Source organism: Hemicordylus capensis, chromosome 16, assembly GCF_027244095.1.
Source record: "Hemicordylus capensis ecotype Gifberg chromosome 16, rHemCap1.1.pri, whole genome shotgun sequence".
In the NCBI taxonomy this organism is placed as follows: Eukaryota; Metazoa; Chordata; class Lepidosauria; order Squamata; family Cordylidae; genus Hemicordylus; species Hemicordylus capensis.
The window spans coordinates 3,314,978-3,339,982 of record NC_069672.1 but is presented as its reverse complement, the minus strand read 5'-3'; the positions used below and the strand labels follow the sequence as shown (position 1 = coordinate 3,339,982).

General features: G+C 46.5%; 3 protein-coding genes across 10 annotated transcripts in view; 1 reads left to right on the top strand and 2 right to left on the bottom strand.

Moving 5' to 3' along the window:
• Window positions 1–252, bottom strand: part of CEP104 (centrosomal protein 104) — a 46,683-nt gene extending 46,431 nt beyond the window's left edge. Inside the window, exon 1 of one of the 2 annotated variants that reach the window (XM_053280900.1) lies at window positions 36–252. The gene's annotated coding sequence lies outside the window, so the exon portion shown is untranslated. The remainder of the gene's footprint in view (window positions 1–35) is intronic. The other variant, XM_053280899.1, reaches the window with a different exon arrangement.
• On the top strand, window positions 126–12,513 carry DFFB (DNA fragmentation factor subunit beta). 6 transcript variants are annotated; one of them, XM_053280908.1, is made up of 7 exons: window positions 126–248; window positions 4,660–4,786; window positions 5,999–6,187; window positions 7,002–7,081; window positions 8,758–8,928; window positions 9,541–9,641; window positions 10,397–12,513. In XM_053280908.1, the coding sequence occupies exons 2-7, from the start codon at window positions 4,711–4,713 to the stop codon at window positions 10,614–10,616; spliced, it is 837 nt and encodes a 278-aa protein (XP_053136883.1). In that variant the 5' UTR covers window positions 126–248; window positions 4,660–4,710; the 3' UTR covers window positions 10,617–12,513. The 6 variants fall into 6 exon arrangements, with proteins under 6 accessions (XP_053136883.1, XP_053136881.1, XP_053136878.1 ...); XM_053280906.1 differs by having other exon boundaries at window positions 147–203; XM_053280903.1 differs by having other exon boundaries at window positions 201–1,125.
• C16H1orf174 (chromosome 16 C1orf174 homolog) lies at window positions 11,958–18,428 on the bottom strand. Of its 2 annotated transcripts, none has more exons than XM_053280910.1 (3): window positions 18,343–18,428; window positions 15,141–15,686; window positions 11,958–13,874 (listed from the first exon to the last, which is right to left on the bottom strand). In XM_053280910.1, exons 1-3 carry the CDS (start codon window positions 18,355–18,357, stop codon window positions 13,761–13,763), a joined length of 675 nt encoding a protein of 224 aa, XP_053136885.1. In that variant the 5' UTR covers window positions 18,358–18,428; the 3' UTR covers window positions 11,958–13,760. The 2 variants fall into 2 exon arrangements, with proteins under 2 accessions (XP_053136885.1, XP_053136884.1); XM_053280909.1 differs by having other exon boundaries at window positions 15,141–15,701; window positions 18,343–18,402.
• Window positions 18,429–25,005: the final 6,577 nt, after the last annotated feature.

The window sequence follows — 25,005 nt, the reverse complement described above, 5'->3', positions numbered from 1 at the left end:
CCCTTCCTCTCTCCCCCCGCCCCTTTCTAACCCACCTCCTTTATTCCGGCTCCATCACTAGGGCCACTGCTCTCCTAGCAACCGCTGCGATACTACTGCGCAGGCGCGAGCGGTTCGGCCGCCCGGCAAGGCCCAACTTCCGGGAAGAGGAAGAACCGCTATTTGTCTCTCACAGCGCCGCTCTGGGCTTTCGCGTCTCTGTGGTAACTGCTTTCCTCCTTCCCTGTGGTTTGGAAGTTAAAACGCAAGTACGACAGAGTTGTCGAGCTCCTTTCTGTGGGTCTAATTCCCCAGAGTTCGAAAGAGTCTGTGGGAAAACTCCATGTCCAACCTAGGTCTTGTGGCTCTCTAGGTTTTCTCGACTCTATGATCACCTGGGCGCAAACCCTCCTGGTGATAAGTCTCTGGGCTCTAGGGTATACTTTCCCGCGTTGCGCATGCGCCACACCGCGCCTTTCCCTGATTCGAACATGGTGGCCACCCGAAAGCTTGAGCATGCGTACTTAATCCCTGGCAGCTTCGCCAGTTCTTCTCTAGGCCGGGGTTGTTTGCGCATGCGCTCTTGGGCCACCCTTCATGGCAACAGAATGGCCAGCTCTCTTCAGGAGAGTTGTTGGCTCTTTTGTTTCCGTTTCGTAGCTCAGGCTGCTAAACAAACAGCAAGAAAATAATTTCCCTAGAAAATAAATGCAGAATTTTCCCCTTTCCAACTGGAGAGACGACGGCCCCTGTGGCGCCAATCAAAACCAGGCACTTTTCCTTTAAGAGCCAGGAGGGGTGGGCGGGGCTACCTCTGGATGGACCGTCCTGTCGGCGAATGAGAAGCTGCCCTTCGGACTGAGGATCCCAGGACGGGCTCGGGACTCGGGGGTCCGCCGGTTCGAGTCCCCCCGCCGCCGCCGCCGCCGCCACGGCCATGCCGGGGAACCCCAAAAGCTTCAAAGTCCGCGGCCTGAGCCAAGACCGGAAATTCGGAGTGGCGGGGAGAAGCCTGAAGGAAGTGCTCTCCAAATGCTGCGGCCTCCTGCAGGTGCGGGGGAGGAGCTGGCTGCGGCGGGCGGAGTGAGGCCCCTGCAGAAACCGCGGGCGGCGGCCGCCTCCTGCTGGTGGCGCTGGGGAAGGCAGGTGGTGCATGGAGACTTAGCAGGCGCTGTAGAGGAGGGCGGACGGGTCTTCTTCCTCTTCTTCCCAAGAGGACCCTCTGCATGCAGGGGGGAGGGAGGGAGGAGCGGAGGACAATGCCCCCATCAGATGCTCCCCGCCTCCTCCTCCTCTCTCTCCTCTCTGTTAAGCATCTCTGTCCTCTTAGCACCCATGTCTGTAAGTTCACTCCCCTGCCGTGCAACTCTCTGTAGTGCAAGAGACTGAACGGGGTGGGGGGGGGGGACACACCCCAGTTATTCGGGCATCACCCCAGGATAGTGGCTAGGTTCATTTATGGGGCTATGAGACAGACATCCCGCCATGGTTCTCTAGAATGTATTTCTAGTTTTATCTGCATGTCTGTTTGTATATATTTATTATTATTTCTTGTTTACACAGCCAGACAGGTCTTATTGACTGGTTTGTTTTGTCCAGACATCGAGTCCTTCCCAAGGACCTGGGATGCCAGAATTTTATTGTCAATGTTGTTGCTGTTGTTATTATAGATATCATCGCAGAATATAGGCTGTTCCCAGTAAAGCTGCTTTTTGTAATTGGCTGGTGGTGATTTCTGTGGCCCCGATGGTGTTGAGGTGCTCTTCAAGGTCTTTTGGGACTGCACCCAGGGCGCCAATGACCACTGGGATGATTTGGGTCTTCTTCTGCCACAGCCTTTCCATTTCAGTTGGTAGATCTTTGTATTTGGTGATTTTTTCTATTTCTTTTTCTTCTATTCTGCTATCCCCTGGTATTGCTATGTCGATTATTTTGACTTGTTTTTCTTTCTTCTCGACTACAGTGATATCTGGTGTATTGTGTGGAAGATGTTTGTCTGTTTGTAGTCGGAAGTCCCATAATATTTTTACATCTTCATTTTCTTCAACTTTTTCAATGTTATGGTCCCACCAATTTTTGGCTACAGGTAGCTTGTATTTTTTGCAGATGTTCCAGTGTATCATCCCTGCTACCTTGTCATGCCTTTGTTTGTAGTCAGTCTGTGCGATCTTTTTACAACAGATGATTAGCTGGTCCACGGTTTCATCCGCTTCTTTACAAAGGCGGCACTTGCTGTTTGTGGTGGATTTTTCGACTTCTGCTCTTATTGCATTTGTTCTTAGTGCCTGTTCTTGCGCAGCCAGTATTAAACCCTCTGTTTCTTTCTTCAAGTTGCCATTCTTAAGCCATTGCCAGGTCTTGGTGATGTCTGATTTTCCACTTATATTGTGCAAATATTGACCATGCTGGGGCTTATTTTTCCATTTTTCTGCTCGGTTCTTGACTTGTTCTTTCTTGTAGGCCTGCTTTCTTTCATTGGTGTTGAATAGTTTCTCGTTCTTGACCATTTGAAATGCATCTTCTTCACTGTCCTTGATATATTCTTCAAGGCCTCTTTTCTCCTCCTCTACTGTTTGATGGACTTGCAGCATTCCTCTTCCACCTGAGCGGCATGGGAGGTAGAGCCTATCGACATCACTGCGGGGGTGCAGAGCATGATTGATGGTCATGATTTTCCTGGTCTTACGATCTAGCGTCTCTAGCTCTGCCTGGGTCCAGTCTATTATCCCTGCAGTGTATCTGATAACAGGTATAGCCCAGGTGTTTATGGCTTGTATGGTGTTCCCACCATTGAGTTTGGACTTAGGGATTTTTCTGACTCTCCTGATGTATTCACTTCCAATTTTTCTTTTAACTTCAGTGTGTGCGATGTTATCAGCCCGGAGAATGCCCAAGTATTTGTAATGTTCTTTCTCTTCCAGGTTCTTGATCTTGCTTCCATTGGGCAGTTCTATTCCTTCTGTTTTTCTTATTTTCCCTCTGTTCATTATTAAGCATACTTGTCTAGTCCAAACTCCATTGCTATATCGCTACTGAATATACAGACAGTGCTTAGCAGTGATTCGATTTCTGACTGGGACTTTCCATACAACTTCAGATCGTCCATGTACAGCAGATGGTTGATTTTACTTGATGTGTTAGATGTTTGGTATCCGGGGCCTGTTTTGTTTAGTATTTGTGAAAGTGGGGTCATGGCGATTACAAACAACAGAGGGGATAGTGAGTCCCCTTGGAAAATGCCTCTTCTAATGCTAACCTGTCCAAGTGTCTCGCCATTGATTGTTAACTGTGTACTCCACATGCTCATTGCTTTTTTTATAAATATCTGAATGTTTTTGCTGACACCAGTTGTTTCTAAACGTTTTAGTATCCATGTGTGAGGCAATGAATCGAAGGCTTTCTTATAGTCAATCCATGCAACACTTAGATTGGTTTTTCTTCTCTTGCAATTTTCTAAAATCATTTTGTCAATCAGCAGCTGGTCTTTTGTGCCTCTGATGTTCGGGCAATTTCCTTTCTGTTCAACTGGAAGCTGTTTGTTAGTTAATAAGTGTTGCATCACTTCATCTGCTATTATTCCAGTTAATAATTTGAACTATTATTATTATTATTTTATTTTATCATTTTACATTTTATATCCCGCTCTTCCTCCAAGGAGCCCAGAGCGGTGTACTACATGTTGGAAGTTAAGGACTTTGCGCTGTCTCTTGTCTCAGACAGTGGAGGACAGACTAGTGAGTCAGAGGGCTAGAGGGTCCAGACATTGGTCACCCCTTCTCCACTGCTCTGACACTATCCCTTTGGATATGTAGATTGCTAATCTCAGGGATTAACTTCCTTCCTCTCTCTCTTCCGTACCTGCCCTTCTACCTTGCAACATGGCAAGCCTCTCTCCCTGCACCATGTGTGCAGAGAAGATGCAGAATCCATCTGCATCCAGCTAGATAGATAGATTAGAGATCCTAACTCCTCACTTTCCTATCTAGAATGGAGTTCCTTAATAAATGCCTTTTATATTGATTTGAAACTATGAATTGGCTCCAAGTTACTTTACTCTCAGCATACATGCATGCCTAACTAAATCTGCTGTGTTGTGCCTCTGTGCACTCTGCTATAATGAGAAAAGGATTCTCTCACCAAAGAGAATTTCCAACACTACATACTTAGGTTTCTCCTCACAACAATCCTGTGAAGTAGGCTAGGCTGAGAGAGAAGTGACTGGCCCAGAGTCACCCAGCAAGTATCAGTTGCTGAATGGGGATTTGAACACGGGTCTCCCCGGTCCTAGTCCAGCACTCTAACCACTACACCACACTGGCTTTTGATATTCTTATTGATATTTATTGTACTGCTGTATGTTCTTCCTATTGTTTTCTTTCTGGTTGGCTTAAGGCTGTAATAAAATTGATTCTGATTCTATTCAGACATCACCCCAAGCCATGGCTAGCATGTACCATGGTTTGGAAGCCATGGTTAACCATCTGTAACCATCCTGGTTAAACTATCCTTCAAATCCTGGTTGACCATCTTTAACCATCTCTCACTGTGCTGCCTGAACTGAGGCACACGTTCTGGGCCGAGTATGTTGGGCTGTGGGGAGAACTGTCGGATGCCTTTTGGACTGGACGCTGCCCCCTGCTGTTTGCCAATGCCCTGATTCCATGTGTGATTCCTCCACAGTTGCATGTCCCCTTCAGCCGGCTGTGTTTATATGAAGACGGCACAGAGGTGATGGAAGATGATTTCCAAAACATTCCGGATAACACCGAGCTTATCCTGTTAGCCCCCGGAGAGAGCTGGCAGGGTTGTAAGTATGAATTAGGACAATCTTGTGGTAATCAACAGTCTTGGTCACTCCAGTCGTCTTGGTCACTCCAGTCGTCTTGTAGTAACCAAGCAGGATGATATCAAAAGTTTAATTGTAGCCAAGCACATTTTAACCAATAACTGGTCTTCTTCAGTGGCAATAGTTGGATACTTCCATTCTCCTTACAAAGGAATTGGCAATTTCTAAAAATCTGTGGAAGTTAATGTCTTCCAATCCAGAAGTTCTGAACGTCACACTGAACGTCTGTGCTCATACCCAAAGGGACTCTTATTTTAGTGACCTATAGAGTGCTTCCTATCCCATTTTTGGTAACAGGGCAATATATACATGAATCAAAGAAAATAATAAAATAATGATTAAATCACTCAATGGTTTGCCACTTTAAACCCACATAAAAAGAACTAGAATTTCAGTGCAGGAGAACCTTGTTATTCGTGGTTCTGCATATTTATCCATGGGGCATCTCATTGACACCCGTTTTCAGTATCTGCGGATTCAAAGGGGTTAAAACCCACATATCTAAGGTTCCTAGAGGACCAGAAGTGACCAGAGGTCACTTCCGCCTGCCATTTTGTCTCTGGGGAGCCATTTTGTGGCTCCGTTCCTTCAAAAAACTGACTTTTGGGACTATTTTCTGAGTTTTTTTGTGGCTTAGGGGGGCATTTTGGGGCATTCCTAGGCACATGGGGGATTCCTGGCCACAAACAGACCCCCACGGAGCACGCCACAGTAAGCTTTTGAGTTATTTTGACATTCTTTGGACGTTTTTCCTGTTTTCCCTCCACTTTGGAACCTAATCCCCCCCTTCTCCATAACAGCAATGACTTGTTACTCACGGCTCCATTACTCGGGGCAGTAAGCAAGGAATGGAACCCCCATGAGTAACAAGGTTCTCCTGTAATATCACATCATTACGTGAAACCTAATCTCACTTGCCTCTTTATCTTTAGCTTCCCGTTCCATCACTTCCCTTGCTGCCTAACCAAGCTGCCTCTTTCATTAATATCTCACTTTTCTTTCACAAAAGGAAGTTCTCCAGGTTTTCCCTGCACACAGTTTGAAAACTACACCATATGGTTATATGGTTAAAAGCATATAACCATATATGGTGTTATATATATGCGCCATATGGTTAAAAGCAAGGAGGTGCAACACTGAACGACTGTGCTCTTCTCCCCCTAAAATTTACAGATGTGAGTGAGATCCAGCGCTTCCTCAATGCATTTTCCAGTCAAACGGATCGTATCATCGATGTGGCTCAGGGACTGCTGTCCGCAGAGGAAGCCCCAAAGAGACGGAAATTGCTTGCTGACCTTATTCAGAATCTCAGCGAGAATATTTCTGCAGAAACCAGAGATGAAGATGAGAAGTGGTTTGAAGGCAAGTTCACCCCGAGTTGTGAGTCTTGCTGGAGAGGTGGACTCTTAGGAACATAAGAAGCTGCCATATACTGAGTCAGACCTTTGGTCCATTTGGCTCAGGATTGCATTCCTAGACTGGCAGCAGCTTCTCCAAGGTTGCAGGCAGGAGTCTCTCTCAGCCCTATCTTGGAGATGCCAAGGAGGGAACTTGGAACCAAGATGCTCTTCCCAGAGCGACTCCATCCCATAAGGGGAAGATCTTCCAGTGCTCACACATCAAGTCTTCCATTCACATGCAACCAGGGCAGACCCTGCTTAGCTAGGGGGACTAGTCATATTTCTACCACTGGACTAGCTCTCCTCCCTACCCTTAGGGATATGCCAGCCAGCTTTCTTTTCTGCTTGTATTAAGAGTTAGCTCTTTTACTTGTAGATGTAATCTACATATAAATGAAGAAAACTTGCAGATTTTCCCTGTAGTTGCTTGGTAAGAATGAAGCAAATCTGAAGGGGCCATCACTTAGTGATGATGCATAGACTGCCTCCAGAAGGAAAAAGGTTTAAGGGAAAAGTGCCTCCATTTTTAACATGGGGTGGAAAAAGAGTGTGTCCCAGGTAATAGATGTCCTGGCAACGTTGTCGTAAGGTCTAAAACTTTATGGAAGCTCAAATGACTTTCCTTTCCCTGGATTTTTGGAAGACTGTGGATGATGGAGTTTTCCAAATGGCTCTCAAAAGGAAATGTCTCTTCTATAAAAGTTGTGTCTGGGGGTGGGGTGGGGTGGGCAGGGGCAGGAAAAATGGACTAAGGGTTTTCTTTCTCTTCTCCCTAGGGATTAACTCACGGTTTAAGACCAAATCTAGCTACATGCGCTACGGCTGCGAGAGCAGAATCCGAGGTTACATGAAAGAGGTAAGCTTTGCAAGTCAACCGATCAGTTGTGAATGTGACTGGTGGTGGTTTTTTCAGGGAACATCGGCAGCTGCCATATACTGAGTCAGGCCATTGGTCCATCTAGCTCAGTATTGTCTACACTAGGGATTCTCAACGTTGGGTCCCCATATGTTACTGGACTTCAACTCCCATAATCCCCAGCCCCAGTGAACTTTGGTTGGGGATTATGGGAGTTGAAGTCCAACATCTGGGGACCCGATGTTGAGAATCCCTGGTCTACACAGACTGGCAGCAGCTTCTCCCAGGTTGCAGGCAGGAGTCTCTCTCAGCCCTCTCTTGGAGATGCTGCCAGGGAGGGAACTTGAAACCTTCTGCTCTTGCCAGAGTGGCTCCATCCCCTGAGGGGAATTTCTTGCAGTGCTCACACTTCTAGTCTCCCATTCATATGCAACCAGGGTGGACCCTGCTTGGCTAAGGGGACAAGTCATGCTTGCTATCACAAGACCAGCTCTCGTCTCCAAGAATCTCCAGTTGTGGCTTTTGCTGATATTACTGCTTGTTTGAATTAACAGCAGCATTTTTTCATTGTAAACCACCCAGAGAAGTTTTGGGCAGTATAGAAATATGCTAAATATTTAAGAGAATGGGTGTGGGCATTTAAGAAAACGTCTTCTTCACCAGGATTCCCACCGCCTATTAAGATCACCTGGAGAGATTCGACTACAGCTGCCACCAACTCATCTGGGGGCTACTCAGGGATGGGCCTTCTCTCTCGCTGCCCCGAGATTTTGGAATGCACTCCCTGTTGAAATAAGAGCTTCCCCATCTCTGACAACTCTTAAAAAGTCAATTAAGGCACATTTGTTCACCCAGGCTTTTAATTCGATTTACAGTTTTAATACATAGGAAGCTGCCATATACGGAGTCAGACCCTTGGTCCCTCTAGCTCAGTATTGTCTTCACAGACTGGCAGCGGCTTCTCCAAGGTTGCAGGCAGGAATCTCTCTCAGCCCTATCTTGGAGAAGCCGCCAGGGAGGGAACTTGAAACTTTAACTTGATTTAAGTTTCATATTGTTTTGATGTTTAAAGTTTGTTTTGATTGTGTGTTTACTGTTAACCGCCCAGAGACGTAAGTTTTGGGTAGTATAGAAATTTGTTGAAAGAATGATTGAATGAAATGTTTTGCTTGTTTTAATTAGTACTCACATTTTTAATGCACATGTAAGCCTGCTTTGAAAACCAAAGGCAAAAAAGGGGGGAAGAGCTCCCAAGGTGCTGATAGATTTGCTCAATATGTTTTTATTGGTACACTTTCATAAAATTAGTTTGGTGTTGCCTTATGCGTTTTGAGGCAGTGCCCTTCTTCAGAGGCACTTCTTGGGTAGATGGAATTAATCAATGTTTGTCTACTCCAGAACTGCCTCTGAAAAAGAGCACTGCCTCGAAACGCGTAAGGCAACACCGAACTAATTTTATTAAGTGTACTAATAAAAACATATTGAGCAAACCTATCAGCACTTTGGGAGCTCTTCCCCCTTTTTCTGCCTTCTATTTGTTGGTGCTGTGTCATTTTTCTCTCCCCCCCCCCGCCCACTTCCTTTGAAAACCCACCTGCTGGGCTAAGAGACCAGGTAGAAATATTTTAAAACTAAAACAAAGCCATTGGTGGTTATGAATTATCTTTCCCCCAAAGGTTGGAAATTACACGTCAGCCATCCACCCATCCGTCCATGCTAAATACAAACAGGTCGCGGAAGCAATGTTGGAGAAGTTGAAGTTGGAGAGGTACCATGGCCGTTATTTTGACAGAACAGAAGACAGGAAGGTCTGCCTTTGCACAGCAGAAGGATGGTTCTCCTGTCAAGTAAGCTTGAACTGTTTTCAAGAAGGAGCAAAGCATGGCTGCAGCCCTTCAGTGGTGAAACCGAGCATTCTCAGATGTGGCTCCTTGGATGTTGGACTACAACTCCCATCATTCTGAGAACCATGACCAGTGTGGCAGCGGGTGATGGGAGTCATGGGCCAATGACTGGGGACTCAGGTTTGAAAATGCTTGGGTTGATTGTTCAAAAACAGTTGATGAGTATTCGTAGGAACATAGGAAGCTGCCATATACTGAGCCAGACCATTGGTCTATCTATCTCAGCAGAATAAAGCTTAGCCACTGGTAGACAAGGCGAAGCAATTACAAGGCAGAAAGCAGCAATAATGCACCAATCAGCTTTTAGCTCTGCTTATCACTAGTCAGGCAGGGCAAGCTGTGGTCAACAGGTGCTTTTCCCTAGTCAGGCGGGGCAGGGTATTGTTTCCAGGAAAAGGGACCCTTGTAATGGCAGGGTGCAGAAACTTTTGACCTTTAGGACTTTTGTAGGTTACACAACTAGGTGAAAGGGGCTAGAGGGATTTCCCTTCACCACCGCACAGTCGGTTGCATTCCGCACAGCTTTCAGCACCTGTTGCTGTTGTGTCTCCACAGGGTCCTTTTGACGCAGAGGTCTGTGCAGGCAGACACTCCATCAACCCCTATGGGAACAAAGAGAGCAGAATCCTCTTCAGCACTTGGAACCTGGATCACGTGTATGCCCAGACGCAGCCGTTTCCACCCATGGTGGAAGCAACTTCTCCAATGGGCCCAGCTAGCATTTGGTGTCTTTGGTTCCTTCCGAGAGAGAACCGGATACCTGCCCCATCAAGATGCAAAGTGCTCCAACATTCCCTCCCTCCCGACACCCAAATAAAAGGGCATAACCGATAAACATTTGCTGCAGCATTCGAGAATGATTCGGAAACTCGAGATGATTTGGGGAGGGAGCATCTTCCTTAAAGCATTTTGGGCTTTTTACACTTGGGGGATTGGCATGCCCTCTCTCCTGCTGTTGCTCTCACGTTGCGGTATTCAGAGGCATCCTGCCTCTGAGGCTGGGGGTGTCCTATAGCCCCCAGACTAGTAGCCACGGATAGACCTGCCCTCCATGAATTTGTCTAAGCCCCTCTTAAAGCCATCCAAGCTAGTGGCCATCCTCACATCCTGTGGCAGAGAATTCCATAGAGTAATTACACACGGTGTGATTAGGCACAGTCCATCAGACAGCTAAGAGGAAGCTGCAGAGGATTAGTAGCCAATGATAGACCAGCCCTCCCATGACTTTGTCTAAGTCCCTTCTAAAGCCATCCAAGGTAGGAGCTGTAGGAGCCTATGTAGGATTACATAGACAATACCTGCGACACTCTGCATACCCCAAAAGTGCATTAAAAGCCCAAATATTTGTTATCATCCTTGTTACTGTTGACGCTAGTAGGGCCTGCAATCTGATATTCCCTTTTTGTTTCAGAATAGAGAAGAAACGGACCATCCTCCCCACGTTAGCGGAAGCTCTCAAGGACGGAAAAGGACGGGAAGTGAACTGGGAATACTTCTACCGGCTGCTGTTCACTATCGATAATCTGAAACTCGTGCACATTGCCTGCCATAAGAAGGCCAGCCACAACTTCAGCTGTGACAAAGCGAAAATCTACCGGAAACGGCAGCGTACCCGCAAGATCCTAAAGTAATGCCTCCTGAAAGCTGTTTGCCCGGAGACTATTTTCTAAGGTCACGGACGGACATATTTTGAACCATTATGGGGCAGGGGCCCCATTACCCTCCTGCTATGCATAGTTGCTTGCCTTTTCAAATTTTCTTCTCCCAATGCATTTGGCTTCCTGTTTCACCAGCCTCTTCCACATAGGAATTCCAAGATCCAAAATTAGCAACCTATTGCAGACACCTATTGGTTAGTACCTGTGACGTCACTCGAGCCAAAGAACATATTCACCTCCACTGCCCCGGGTGCCTTTGTAGTTTTAAAAACTTTGTAGTCTTTGTCTTTTAAAAAGAGAGCTTTAAAAAAAACCAAAAACACACACAATGTGAAGCTTAATTGCTTAGCTAAATTAATAACGTGGCCCACGCTTCATGCCACTTGTAGAGGAAGGCCAAAAGCAGCTGGAAGGGCTCACGCTCCTTTTTACCTCTCCCAAGTCTGGTGTGAAGGGGAAAAGGGATCCTGCCCCTCTTTTGAGCCTGATTGGAAGGGCAGGGTTAGTCTCTTGCACTTGGCAGGGTGAAAGACCTCTCCCTCTCCAAGCTGTCTTCACTGTGCAGGGACTTGGGAGATCTGTACGCTGGCTACCCGGAGGAGGGTTGTTGCCAGAAAGAGGACGGTTCATTGCCGCTGTGTTTCTAGACCTGGGTTAGGAGGTTCCCTAGCTCGGTGTGTCCTTAGTAGAGGGGTTCCCTGTTGACATTGGACTACAACTCCCATAATCCCCAGCCACAATGGCCTTCAGGGTTTTGGCTGGGGATGATGCGAAGTGTAGACCAGTGACATCTGGGGTCCCAAGTTTGAAACCTCTGCCTTAGCATATATGTTGCACATCCCCAGCCCAGTGAAGGACCTCAGTGGTGCGGGACCGGAAGGACCTCTCTGCCTTGGAGAGCAGCTGCCAATCAAAGCAGACAGTACTGGGCTGAGCAGACCAGTAATCTGACTCGGTATAAGTCAGTTGCATATGTTTATACCCCTGTATACTAACCAAATTCTCCGAGAGAGACAGATGGGTTCAGAAGCACATTTATGTTACAGGATCGGCCATAGCTTCCAATGCAGCTTACACTTGGTCACCAACCTGAATTTTCTGCCATGTAACGGGCAGCTTCAAGTCAAGTTGATTATCCTGATGAATTTAAGACAACCCCTTTTAAAAAACAGAGGTGAAATACAGGTTATATCTGAACTGAAGACAACGCCCCTCCGCCCTCCCCAATTTCTAACATTAAAGAACTTGGGGGGAAACCTAGTCCCGGATTCAGGTAACGGAGAGCAGAACTTTAAAGACCACGAGACAAATAGCTTTGGGGGTGTACAGTTTTAATTCATAAAATGGTGCAAGGGGGGAGTGGAAGTCTCTCCTTCCATCAGCGCTATGGCTGGGGATGATGGGAGTTGTAGTCCAATAACATCCAGGAGACCCAAGTCTGAGACCCCCTGTTACAATTCAACATCTCTCTGATTACTGAAATAATTTTGTTTAACTGAAAAAAAAACCGGGTGCTTTGATTTTCCATACCAGGGACAACAAGTGCTATAAACTCAAAAACACAAATGCTATTGGACTCTGTGTGCAACAGAAAGCGAAAGGAGTCCCAATGATTTCAAGGGGACCTACTCCTGTGTAAGTCTGTGTCTTTTTTTTTTTTTTTTTTTTTTGGCCTTTTCTCTTGGCTCAACTCGTCTGCTGCACCCAACGCAGAACAATTTAGATTTTTTTTTAAACTTACTGAACTAGCTACATAAGTATGTAGCAATGTGAAGAACTTAAAAGAAATGGCTTGTTCTGGCAGTAGTGTCATTCTCGGGGATTAAAGCAGTTTTGTATGACTGTCTTGAAAATAAAAACCTTCCTGCAATCTCTGGTAGTGTTTGTTGGGATATAAAGGCAAACCCCATTATACGTAGACTCTATTTCCGCATATTTGTAGATGTCTGACACCCAATTTCACTATCTGCAGATACAAAAGGGTTAAAACCCACGTATCTGTAGTTCCTAATCAAGTTGGAGCCAATGAAAAAAATTGTCCAATGAGGAATCCAACAGGATTCAACACCAAGGTGTTCGATACACCCATCCGATCTCTTCCTCATCCTCTACATTTGGTTACTTGGTGTGCATTTTATCCATGCCCAGCTCTCGATGCCATTCTAGATATTTGCAGGGAGTGGGGAGGTAGTTCATTTAGGAATTGCCCAAGAATCACACTGTTAACTCTATTGGATTAAAGAGAACACAGCCCTGAAATAATCTCCCTCTCTCATGAACTATATTGGTACTGGACTGGATTTTCAGATGCTATCATTTAATTCATTCTTTGCCAAGATTCTTAATCTCTTAAGTGAGTCTAGGTGGCTCTCTTAAGTGAGTCTAGGGCAGGCCTGCTCAACTTCGGCCCTCCTGTAGATGTTGGCCTACAACTCCCATAATCCCTGGCTATTGGCCACTGTGGCTGGGGATTATGGGAGTTGTAGTCCAAAAACAGCTGGAGGGCCACAGTTGAGCAGGCCTGGTCTAGGGTGTTGACTTGCACGCCAGGCAACCAAGAGTCCTAGAAATGCTGCAGACCAAACAGGTTACTGCTTCTTGGGTATGAAGGGCAGAGGATAACAGAGTACCACAGAGTTAATTTATACCAGGGGCAGAGTCTCCAAGTGTCTCGAAATGTCCTTTGGTAGGATCCAAGACCTCTGATGGTGGGAAGCCTGCAAGAAACCATGCATCACCCCACAGTGCAAATACCAACTCTGTGGTAACTTGCTTCCAGGTCCAATCAAAGAGGGAGGAGCCCCTTCTGGAACTACTACTCCCACCACGTGCCCCCTCTGGTACTACGACTCCCACTAAGGAAGTCAGGATTTTACAGACGCAGTTGCCTGCCGCCAAGGATTTCACACCACCCCTGCCGCCCTTGGCTTACCCTCCTGGGCGGTGGGTACTGCCTGGGATCCATACTGGATGGCGCCTTTTTGTAGAAGGAAAACACCTTTGGAAGACGTCACACTGGAGAGTCGACCAGTTAACTATATTTTAGCCATTATTGTCTCAAGTGTGTAGAAAAACCGAAGTAGCAGAAGGCAGTAGATCTTTGGTAATTCTGGGTGCTCAAATGACGTCGTCATCAGCATCTTCGTCGTCGTCGTCCTTGGCTATGAAGTGCAGCTTTCTGAACTCTCGCCTGCTGGCAGTGGCCCGGGCAAGCGGAGCAGCTGGGAGGTCCTAGAAAAGAAGCAACCGACAGCAGCCTTAGAAACACAGGAGGCTGCCACATACTGAGTCCGGCCCTGGGTCCATCTAGCTCAGGATTGTCTACCCAGACTGGCAGCGGCTTCTCCAAGGTTGCAGGCAGGAGTCTCTCTCCGCCCTCTCTTGATTGATTGATTGAATTTCTACAACACCTAATATAGAAATCTCTACATAGTGTACAGATTAAAACATAATCTAAATTATAAAACATTTCATCATTTAGAAGAACGCCAAGAACTCCACTGCCCATAGAGAGCATCAGGAGAGGTTCATCTAAAGTTGCCACTGGCATGTCTGGTGGCTATTCAGGGACGGGCCTTCTCCGTTAATGCCTCGAGGCTTTGGAAAGTGCTCCCTGCTGAAATAAGAGCCTCCCCATCTCTGGCAGCTTTTAAAGAGGCAGCTAAGACACATTTGTTCATCCAGGCTTTGAATCAGATTTACAGGTTTTAATAGTTTAACACTGTACTAAATTTTAAATTATTTTAATGTTTTAACAGGTTTAATTTTGTTTTAATTTGTATTGTCTTCTTGTAAACTGCCCAGAGACGTACGTTTGGGGCAGTATACAAATGTGTTAAATAAATGAATAATATATACAAGGTATATGATATTCTTCAGAGGAGGAGAGCTGGTCTTGTGGTAAAGGAAAAGGGTGCCGTCGAGTCGGTGTCAACTCCTGGCACCCACAGAGCCCGGTGGTTTTCTTTGATAGAATACAGGAGGGGTTGACCATTGCGTCCTCCCACGCAATATGAGATGATGCCTTTCAGCATCTTCCTCTATCGCTGCTGCCTGATATAGTACCAACCGGCTTCGAACCGACAATCTTCTGCTTGTTAGTCAAGCATTTCCCTGCTGCGCCACTTAAGGTGACTTGGACTTGTGGTAGCAAGCATGAATGTGTCCCCTTAGCTAAGCAGGGTCCACCCTGGTTTGCATCTGAATGGGGGGCATGTGTGGGTATTGTAAGATATTCCCCTTCAGGAATGGGCCTGTTCTGGGAAGAGCAGAAGGTCCCAAGTTCCCTCCCTGGCAGCATCTCCAAGAGAGGGCTGAGAGAGAGACTCCTGCCTGCAACCTTGGAGAATCCGCTGCCAGTCTGTGTAGACAATACTAAGCTAGATGGACCAAGGGTCTGACTCAGTATATGGCAGCTCCCTATGTTCCTAAGAATAAACTGATAAGAATGCCGAAAAGCACAATAGAGAAGTCCAGGCTTGCTTCAGCCTCCCCTACCTGCATGAAGGCCACGCTCCCAAAGAACCGGTCCATCGGGAGCGGCTGGTTGCTGTCCTCGTTCAAGAAGGCACTGTTATCCAGCTCCACCACGTGGCCCTGCAGCTCTTCCGGCTCCATCTCAGAGCTGTCCGAAAACTCGGCTCCACAGATCTCCTCCTCGTCTTCCTCCTCCTCCTCCTCCTCCTCCTCCTCCTCCACATCCTGGACGCGGGGCTGGAAGAGGGCTTTACTGTCGGCCTTTGGGAAGCAGCCGTCAGCCCCTGGCAGTTCCACGCAGAGATCGGCCTGGTCCCCGTGCGTGTCTTCGTTCCTCTTGGGGAACCCCTTCCCTTCACTCTGCAGCATTATCTCGAGGCTGGGCGGACGGGCGAAGCACCGAGTCCCTTCCGCAGTTGTATCGGCCGGCTCCTTTGGGAAGGAGACGGCACTGCTGCTGCTCCCGCAGACGCCTGGGCCCTGGATTTCTAATTTTGCACGGCTTCTTTTTCCACGTTTCAGCTTCTTCGGTGGTCGCTTGGTGCCAGTCCCTTTGCGTGGAGGCCCCTGTTCCAGAACAAGCTACAATTTATTATGGCTGGGGGTGGTGGGAGTTGGGACCCGCTGTGCTCGAGGCTCGCCCAGGTCAAGCCTGCTAATTAACAAAATTGTTGGTTTTTACTAGCCACTATTCCCTAGAGAGGAGAGCTGGTCTTGTGGTAGGAAACATGACGTGTCCCCTTAGCTAAGCAGGGTCCACCCTGGTTGCATATGAATGGGAGACTAGAAGTGTGAGCATCGCAAGATATTCCCATCAGGGGATGGAGCCGCTCTGGGAAGAGCATCTAGGCTCCAAGTTCCTTCCCTGGCATCACCAAGATAGGGCTGAGAGAGATTCCTGCCTGCAACCTTGGAGAAGCTGTTGCCAATCTGGGTAGACAATATTGAGCTGGATAGACCTAGGGTCTGACTCAGTATATGGCAGCTGCCTATGTTCTTACCCCTCTGACTGCAATATATGATATTTAGCTGAACCCAGGCTAGGCTAGGCTTTCCCCAAGATCTTTCTCGTTAGAAATCAGAGGGGAGGGGGACGTCATCTTAAATTCAGAGTTTTTTTCCTTTGGGGTAAATAAGGGTATAACCTGCATTTAATCTCTCTCTCTTTTTTTTAAAGGGTCTCATCTTAAATTCAGAGTTGTCTTGCATTTGGGTAAATACCACGGCCCAAATACTACATACTTGAGTTTTTCTTTTACAACAACCCTGTGAAGTAGGCTAGGCTGAGAGAGAAGTGGCTGGCCCAGAGTCACCCAGCTAGTTTCATGGCTGAATGGGGATTTGAACTCTGGTCTCCCCGGTCCTAGTCCAGCACTAGTCTCCCATTCAAATGCAAACCAGGGTGGACTCTGCTTAGCAAAGGGGCCCATTCATGCTTGTGACCACAAGACCAGCTCTTCTCCCTGACCAGGATAAATGGTGGAGTGAGTCCTGGACAAGAGACCCATATTCAAATCCCCACTCAGCCATGAAGTTTGCTTAGTGACTTTGGACCATTCAAAAATATATATTTATAGTGTGTGTGTGTTTTATATATTTGTACTTTATATGTTAATGTTTTAATGGTTTTATACTGTGAACCACCCAGGGACTTTTTTGTATGGGGCAGCATATAAATGTACTACATAAATATCAACAAATATTTATATACTGCTTTTCAACAAAAGTTTTTGAAGCGCTTCACATAGAGAAATAACAAATAAATAAGGTGGATCCCTGCCCCTTAAGGGCTCTCAATATAAAAACAAACATAAGATCAACACCAGCAACAGTCACTAGATTTAATTTTATTAAATAAAATTGTAAGTGCTAGTTATTACCTATAAATGGCTTGGGTCCAGGGTATTTAAAAGAGCACTTTCTCTGTGGCTGCCCCAGGGCTTTGGAACGTGCTCCCTGCTGAAATAAGAGCATCTCCTTCTCTGTTTGCTTTTAGCAGGACCCTGAAGCCGTACCTGTTTCCCCAGGCTTTTAATTGAAATCTAAATTTTAATGTGTTTTTATTTATTGATATTTTATCTGTTTTATGAATTTTAACTGTTTTATATTATTATTATTTACTACACTTCTATACTGCCCTATCCAAAGGCTCTGGGCGGTGCACAACAAGTAAAATACAACAACAAATACCATTTAAAAGCAAACAAGTTAAAAACAATATAAAAACAAATCTAAAACAGTTCAGAGCCCTCTAAAACCAATTAAGAATACTTAAGAGCAATTTAAAAACCTCGCAAGGCCCGGCCCAGCCCAACAAGTAAGTCTTTAGGGCTCTCTTAAAAACCCAACAACGAGCCCAGACTACAGATATCTGCCGGGAGTGCATTCCGTAGGCCAGGAGCTGCTACAGAGAAGGCCCTGTTCCAAGTCGCCACCAGACGTATCGGTGGTAACTGGAGATGGACCTCTCCAGAGGACCTCAGCATGCGACAGGGATCACGCAGAAGGCGGCGCTCTCTCAGGTAACCCGGACGCTTAAGGTTTGCTTTATTTATTTATGCCGCCTGATATGTACAACTCTAGGTAATAACTTTAAAACAGTGATTCTCAAACTTGGGTCCTCAGGTGTTATTGGACTTCAGCTCCCATAATCCCCAACCAAAGGCCACTGAGGCTGGGGATTATGGGAGTTGAAGTCCAATAACATCTGAGGACCCAAGTTTGAGAATCCCTGCTTTAAAAGGTAACAACCAGCACTTCGTATTTTGCCCGGAAACATATCGGCAGCCAGTGCACAGCTGTTTTAAAATGTGTCTGGCTGCCACATTTGGAACTAACTGAAGTTTTCCGAACGATGTACAAAGGCAGCCCCACACAGAGCACATTGCAGTAGTCAAGCCTTATATTATGTTTCGAGGTGTGGAGATTTCTATAGCCGGTGGTACTGAAATACAACAAATAAATAAATTTAGCACACTTGTATGCCGCCCAAAACTTGCATCTCTGGATAGGGATAGAGAGACATACATACATAAATAAATACATACATACATGTGTATATATGTACAAATGTTGTAATTATTCACAATACATACACATATTTAGCATAAATAATAAACATTAAGTTCTATCAAAACCCTTCCTAAAAACAAAACTTATCATGACTGCCCACCAGCCACTTTACATATATTTACATCTATAAGCATATGCAAATAACACCTACCCTCCGCGCACGCATGGAGGAGAGAACTGGTCCCCACCTCAATGGGGTCCACTACGCAGCATCCTCCACTTCCGGAATGACCCGCCCCGCCCATCATTAAGATGTCCAATCGCCGTGCAGGGAAAATCCTGCCCCTTTCTGACGCCACACCCGCCATTTTGCTTGTTGGAGAGTGGCTCCGCCCCCTCCGTAGAGAAAGGGCGCCGCCATCTTTGTTTCCGGCAGGCGCGCAGGGAACTGTCACACACATAGCGAAGCTCTTAAGCTTCCCCCTCGCCCTTTTCGTCTCTCCGCCAAGGCCTTTGGACTTTAGGAATTTAAAAGAAGGTTTTATTCCCTCATCTCTTCAGACTCTCAAGCGAGGCGGTAGAACTATGAAAGACCATGCTGAGGGAAGAGCGGCCATCTTTGTAGAGGTCAGCTTCCTTGGTATACGGCGGACCTAGAGCTAAGAAAACGGTAGAGTTAGGTAGCCTAGGATTTCTGTATGTAACATCCGGGGTTTTTTTAGACCATAGAAATCAATAGAGCGTTTAGCCAAGGGGAGTCTGGGAAGCAACGTCTCTCTTTCCCTCCTACAGAAAAAGATAGCAGAAAAGACAGGTGTACGTGCTCTTTCTGATTCCCAACTTATTTTGTATGAAAAAGGGGGTAAGAGCACCTCTGGAAGGATGATGTGCTGGGGATGGATACGGCCAGTTGCTCTCCCCCTGCTCAATAAAGAGAATCACTGCTTTAAAAGGTGCCTCTTTGCTCAGTTAGCAGGGGACATAATAAAAACCTGTTTTATTGTGCCCAGAGCTTTAGGCGGTATACAATAAATATATGCTAAACAAATATGATAGATAGATTAGATGACTGATCTCAGAGATTCAAACAGAGGAAGCCAAATATTAGTTGAATGTTTCAGCTTACGCCTTTATCAGAAACAAATGGATATTTTTGGAAGGTTGGGTGAGCACTTACAGTCACAAAGAGATAGTAAAGAATGCTGTGTGAGCAGAGTTCCAGGGTCGATGACCAGAAGAGAGTGATGGATAAGTGTTTCAGGTGGATGAGAATTGTTTTTATGTATTATCCTCCAAATTCAGACCATGAGGTGTGAGGGTCTTAAGTCTATCGATCAAAAAAAAAACCCCGTCTTTGTCCAGCATCTCGCAAAGGAGTTGGTGCTCAAAAAGGAAATATTTCCATATCGTTGCCTGAGTTGACATACCTGGGCACAAGTTGCTCGGATTTCCTGGCGAAAGAAAGTGAAAGTGAAAGTGAAAGTGATTGCTTTCTTAGCGGTTTTAGTTTAGTATTGCAGCTTGTTTCTTTTTTATTCTTAATTCTAGCCTTTTCACAATATCTATCATCATATTTGCAATCACCTCTATCAACATGAGCCAGCGTGGTGTAGTGGTTAGAGTGCTGGACTAGGACCGGGGAGACCCAAGTTCGAATCCTCATTCAGCCATGAGACTAGCTGGGTGACTCTGGGCCAGTCACTTCTCTCTCAGCCTAGCCTACTCCACAGGGTTGTTGTGAAAGAGAAACTCAAGTATGTAGTACACCGCTCTGGGCTCCTTGGAGGAAGAGCGGGATATAGAAGTAAAAATAAATAAATAAATAACATGTAACTTTTCTCTAGTATTACCTTCGTTTCATGTGTAATATTATGCTGGCCTCTGACCGTAATAAAGGTGACTTGACTTGACCATGAGGTGTGAGGGTCTTTAGTCTATCGATAAATATAAAAATATATCACCTCTCTTTGTCCAGCATCTCGCAAAGGGGTTGGTGCTCAGAAAGGAAATATTTCCATATCGTTGCCTGAGTTGACATACCTGGGCACAAGTTGCTCGGATTTCTTGGCGATAGAAAGTGAAAGTGAAAGTGAAAGTGATTGCTTTGTGAAATTTGTGATTTCTTTGCGATTTCTTTGTGTTTCCTGAAAGCCTCAGTGGATGTTTTGTTCACTTATTGTACGTGGCAGTCTGCGCGATGTAGTGGTTAGAGTGTTGAAATGACTTATTTTAACTTTTAAATATTTTTATTTATTTATGTTGTCGTAAAACACTTTGGAAGCTTTTGCTGAAAAGTGGTATATTATTTGTCATCTTTGTCTCCGTCTTGAAATGGATAGAGTTAAAATCCCCCTTCAGAGCCATAAAACCCACGGGTGACTCTGGGCCAGTCACTGATCTCTCCGCCTAACCTACCTTGCAGGATTGTTGTGAGGATAAACATAAAGCATGTATTATTGCTCTGGGCTGCTTCGAGGAAGAGTGGAAGATAAATATAAATAAAAACAGAAGGGATGAGGTCTACCATGTGTGAGTAATTCTTACTCTTCTACACTGTACGTTATTCTGATATGAAGAGGGGCTTCAGTTTTCGGTCTCCATGATCGAATATTTCAGGGAGTGATTTAACCAGATGAGGCTTTGGGTGTCCTTGTGGTGGCTTCTCAGCTGCTCTTGTGGTAAAGGTAAAGTATGCCATCGAGTTGATTCCGACTCCTGGCACCCACAGAACCCTGTGGTTGTCTTTGGTAGAATCCAGGAGGGGTTGACCATTGCATCCTCCCGCGCAGTGTGAGATGATGCCTTTCAGCATCTTCCTATATTGCTGCTGCCCATTATAGTACCAGCGGGGATTCGAACCAGCAACCTTCTGCTTGTTAGTCAAGCATTTCCCTGCTGCGCCACTTAAGGTGACTTGGTCTTGTGGTAGCAAGCATGAATGTGTCCCCTTTGCTAAGCAGGGTCCACCCTGGTTTGCATTTGTATGGGAGACTACATGTGAGTACGCTAAGATATTCCCCTTAGGGGATAGGGCCACTCTGGGAAGAGCATCTGCATGCTTGCGTGCAGAAGGTTCCAAGTTCCCTCCCTGGCAGCATCTCCAAGATAGGGCTGAGTGAGACTCCTGCCTGCAACCTTGGAGAAGCTGCTGCCCGTCTGTGTTGACAATACTGAGCTAGAAGGACCAAAGGCCTGACTCGGTATATGGCAGCTTCTTATGTTCCCTCAAATGGTGCTGTGCATTACACATGTGAAGCCAGCTGTGGGAAAATTAGCTGTGATTTCTTTTTCAAGCCTTTGACCCCTTGGTGGCAATGTTTGGTAGGGAATGGATTGTTCTGAGTTGAATAATCAACTCAGCTCTCACAGATCTCAGCCCTTCCTCCGGTATCCTTCAGCAGCTGCCTGGTGATGCTTCTTCCGATGGAGGACAAGCACCTCTTGGCTGACCGGGCTGGGTCTGGTGCTGAATGACGCAGGGCCAGGAGTCGTCCTTAGTGGTAGAATCACAGAGTCTTAGAATATCAGAATTGGAAACAGGGGTCTAGCCCCCCACTCAGTGCAGGAATCCGCTACCACATCCCAGCTGGATGGCCCACAAGCCTCTGTTTGGAAACTTCCAGCAAAGGAGAGCCCACTACTTGCTAAGCAGGCCCTGCCCTGGTTTGCAATTGAATGGGAGATGCCGTGTGTGAGCACTGGAAGATATTCCTCTTAGGGGATGGAGCCGCTCTGGGAAGAGCATCTGCAGGGGAGGAGAGCTGGTTTTGTGGTAGCAAGCCTGAATTGCCCGCTTTGCTAAGCAGGTTCTGCCCTGGTTTGCAATTGAATGGGAGACAACGTGTGTCAGCACTGGAAGATATTCCTCTTAGGGGATGGGGCCGCTCTGGGAAGAGTATCTGCAGGGGAGGAGAGCTGGTCTTTTGGAAGCAAGCCTGAATTGCCCCATTTGCTAAGCAGGGTCTGCCCTGGTTTGCATTTGAATGGGAGACTACATGTGTGAGTACCATATGATATTCCGCTCAGGGGATGGGGCCAAGAGCACCTGCCTGCTGGCATGCAGAAGGTTCCATGTTCCCTCCCTCCCTGGCAGCATCTCCAAGACAGGGCTGAGAGAGACTCCTGCCTGTAACATAGGAACCTAGGAAGCTGCCATATACTGAGTCAGACCCTTGGTCCATCTAGCTCAGTATTGTCTTCACAGACTGGCAGCGGCTTCTCCAAGGTTGCAGGCAGGAATCTCAATCAGCCCTATCTTGGAGATGCTGCCAGGGAGGGAACTTGTAACCTAGATGTTCTTCGCAGAGCGGCTCCATCCCCTGAGGGGGAATCTCTTCCAGTGCTCACACTTCTAGTCTCCCATTCAAATGCAAACCAGGGTGGGCCCTACTTAGCTAAGGGGACAAGTCATGCTTGCCACCACCAGACCAGCTCTCCTGATTGTAAGAACCACAAGCTTCAGCTCCAATGGCATCTTGCACAGAGCACTGTGGATTTCCCCCACCAGCTGATCTTCTAACTGCAGCAGAGTTGCGAGGAAGATCAGAAGACCTCATTTCTTTTCACCTCTGTATGGAAAAAGCTGCTCGGAAGATGGATGTCGAGCTGAAACATGACTGGAGGGGAGAGGGATTAATCAGCCGTTCCCCACCGACCCTTCCACCTTGAGTCCAAGCCTTTCAAAAGAAAAATGAGAAAGGAAGAAATACAGACCCCAGGCTGGCGGGAGGGAAGCGGGTGTTTAACCCTTTCCCCCGCCGGCTGTTTTCCGGATCCGAATCATCCCTCCTCATCTTTCCCCCCTGCCTTTCCAAATGTATAATTACTCTTGTAAATTACTCCTGTATTGGAAGAGCAACACTGGTTGCCGATAAGTTTCTGGGCAAAATACAAGGTGGTGGTTATATCCTATAAAGCCCTAAACAGCTTGGGCCCTGCGTATTTAAGAGAACATCTTCTTCACTATGAACCCCACCGCCCATTGAGATTATCAGGAGAGGTTTGTCTGCAATTGCCACCGGCTTGTCTGGTGGCTACTCAGGGATGGGACTTCTCCGCTGCTGCCCCAAAGTGTCGGAACGCACCCCCACCATCTCTGACAACTTAAAAAGATATCTTTAAAGACACATCTGTTCATCCAGGCCCTTTAGTTAAATAGTCTTTTAATGAAATAGTGTTTTAATAGTTTTAACATTGTTTTAACATTTTAACATTTTAAATTGCTGTGATGTGTCAATCGTTTCTGTTACCATTGATTCTGTTTTAATTAATTTTGTAACCTTTCTGTTGTAAACCGCCCAGAGACATGAGTTTGGGCAGTATAGAAATATGGAAAATAAAATAAAATAAAATATGTGTGTATCTGGAGCACCGTGGTGAGTGAAGTAGGCGGGCAGGGGGCAGTTTTGCAGCCGGGAGGGCAAAGGTGTGGTGCAGCTGTGAAAAAGTTGAATGCAATCTTAAGACTGCATCAACAGAGGCGGAGTGTCCCGATCAGAAGAAGTAATAGCTCCGCTCTGTGTTGGGCTGGTCAGACTTCTCTTGGGATCCGTCCTGTGCCCAGGATGGGGACGTCACTCCATGATAGAGCATCTGCTTTGCACGCTGAAGGTCCCAGGTTCAATCCCGGGCAGCATCTCCAGGTAGGGCTGAGAGAGACTCCTGCCTGAAACTTGGGAGAAGCTTCTGCCAGTCTGGGTAGACAATACTGAGCTCGAGGGATCAAGGGTCTGACTCAGTATATGGCAGCTTCCTATGTACTCAGGGTTAAGCTTTGGCTTTGGCTTAGATGGTAGCTCAGTAGCTGAGCATCTGCTTTACATTCAGAAGGTCCCAGCTTCATTCCCCAGCAACATCTGCAAAATAGGGCTGAGAGAGACTCCTGCCTGCAACCTTGGAGAAGCTGCTGCCGGTCTGTGCAGACAATACTCAGCTAGATGGACCAAAGGTCTGACTCGGTAGAAGGCAGCTTCCTATGTTCCTAGGTTCACTTTCAAAACAGAAGGTTTCTTTGTAAACCGTGGATTGTTTCAAGCGATTTCTTGGAGATGTGTAACTATACATATATTTTCATCGTTGATGAACGTAACAGAAATATAACGGGAAAGACAGTTTGACATTTTGATCCACTACATCCTTCTGGGATCCAGAAAGTATTAATCTAGAGTTCTGTTTGCAGCTTAGAAATAAATGCGCTCTCTCTTGCTCGCTCTCCTCCCCCTCCCTCAGCAGCTTCACGTGTAACTGCAGCACATAAGTGGAAGGGAACCGTTTGTTCCCGGTGAGTGTGCATTCCAGCCGAGAGCTGGTGCTTCTGTCCCTTCCCATGTTGTCTGAACCTGGGAATGTCGTGTTGCCAATGGGTCTCCTCCACAGAGGTGCACCTAGGTAATTTTGGAGCCTGGACCTAAAGGCTCCAAAAGATAAGCTGCAATGCATTATCTGTTACACTAGAACATGCTCAGATAAGCTGCAATGCATTATCTGTTAGACTAGAACATGCTCAGGGAAAACTGGGGTCTCTCTCTCTCTCTCTCTCTCTCTCTCTCTCTCTCTCTCTCTCTCTCTCTCTCTCTCTCTCCTGAATAAGATACTTGCCATGGACTTACAGAGAGATACCACATTTTGCACAGACAATCCTGCCATGTAAATTTCTGTATTTGGAGCCCCACCCAGGCCTTTGGGGGACCGGACCTCCTCCCGGAAGTCCAGTCCAAAGAGCGCCACTGCTTCTCCACCACCGGACTTTTGTAATCTAGACTTGAAGTTGAGTGGCATTGCATTGAGGACCCGACAGGGGCGTACCTACCGATGTTGTTCATCCGTGTTCCACTAACACGGGCCACCATGCCCCCAGGAATCGCCAGGCCCTGCC

Coding starts and splice junctions, on each gene's coding strand:
- DFFB (XM_053280903.1), top strand. CDS start 1,012: ATGCTGCGGCCTCCTGCAGGTGCGGGGGAGGAGCTGGCTGCGGCGGGC. Junction 7,082..8,757: donor TCCGAGGTTACATGAAAGAG/GTAAGCTTTGCA, acceptor TTTCCCCCAAAG/GTTGGAAATTACACGTCAGC. Junction 9,642..10,396: donor ACTTGGAACCTGGATCACGT/GTATGCCCAGAC, acceptor TTTTTGTTTCAG/AATAGAGAAGAAACGGACCA.
- C16H1orf174 (XM_053280909.1), bottom strand. Junction 13,875..15,140: donor GGAGCGTGGCCTTCATGCAG/GTAGGGGAGGCT, acceptor CTTCTTTTCTAG/GACCTCCCAGCTGCTCCGCT.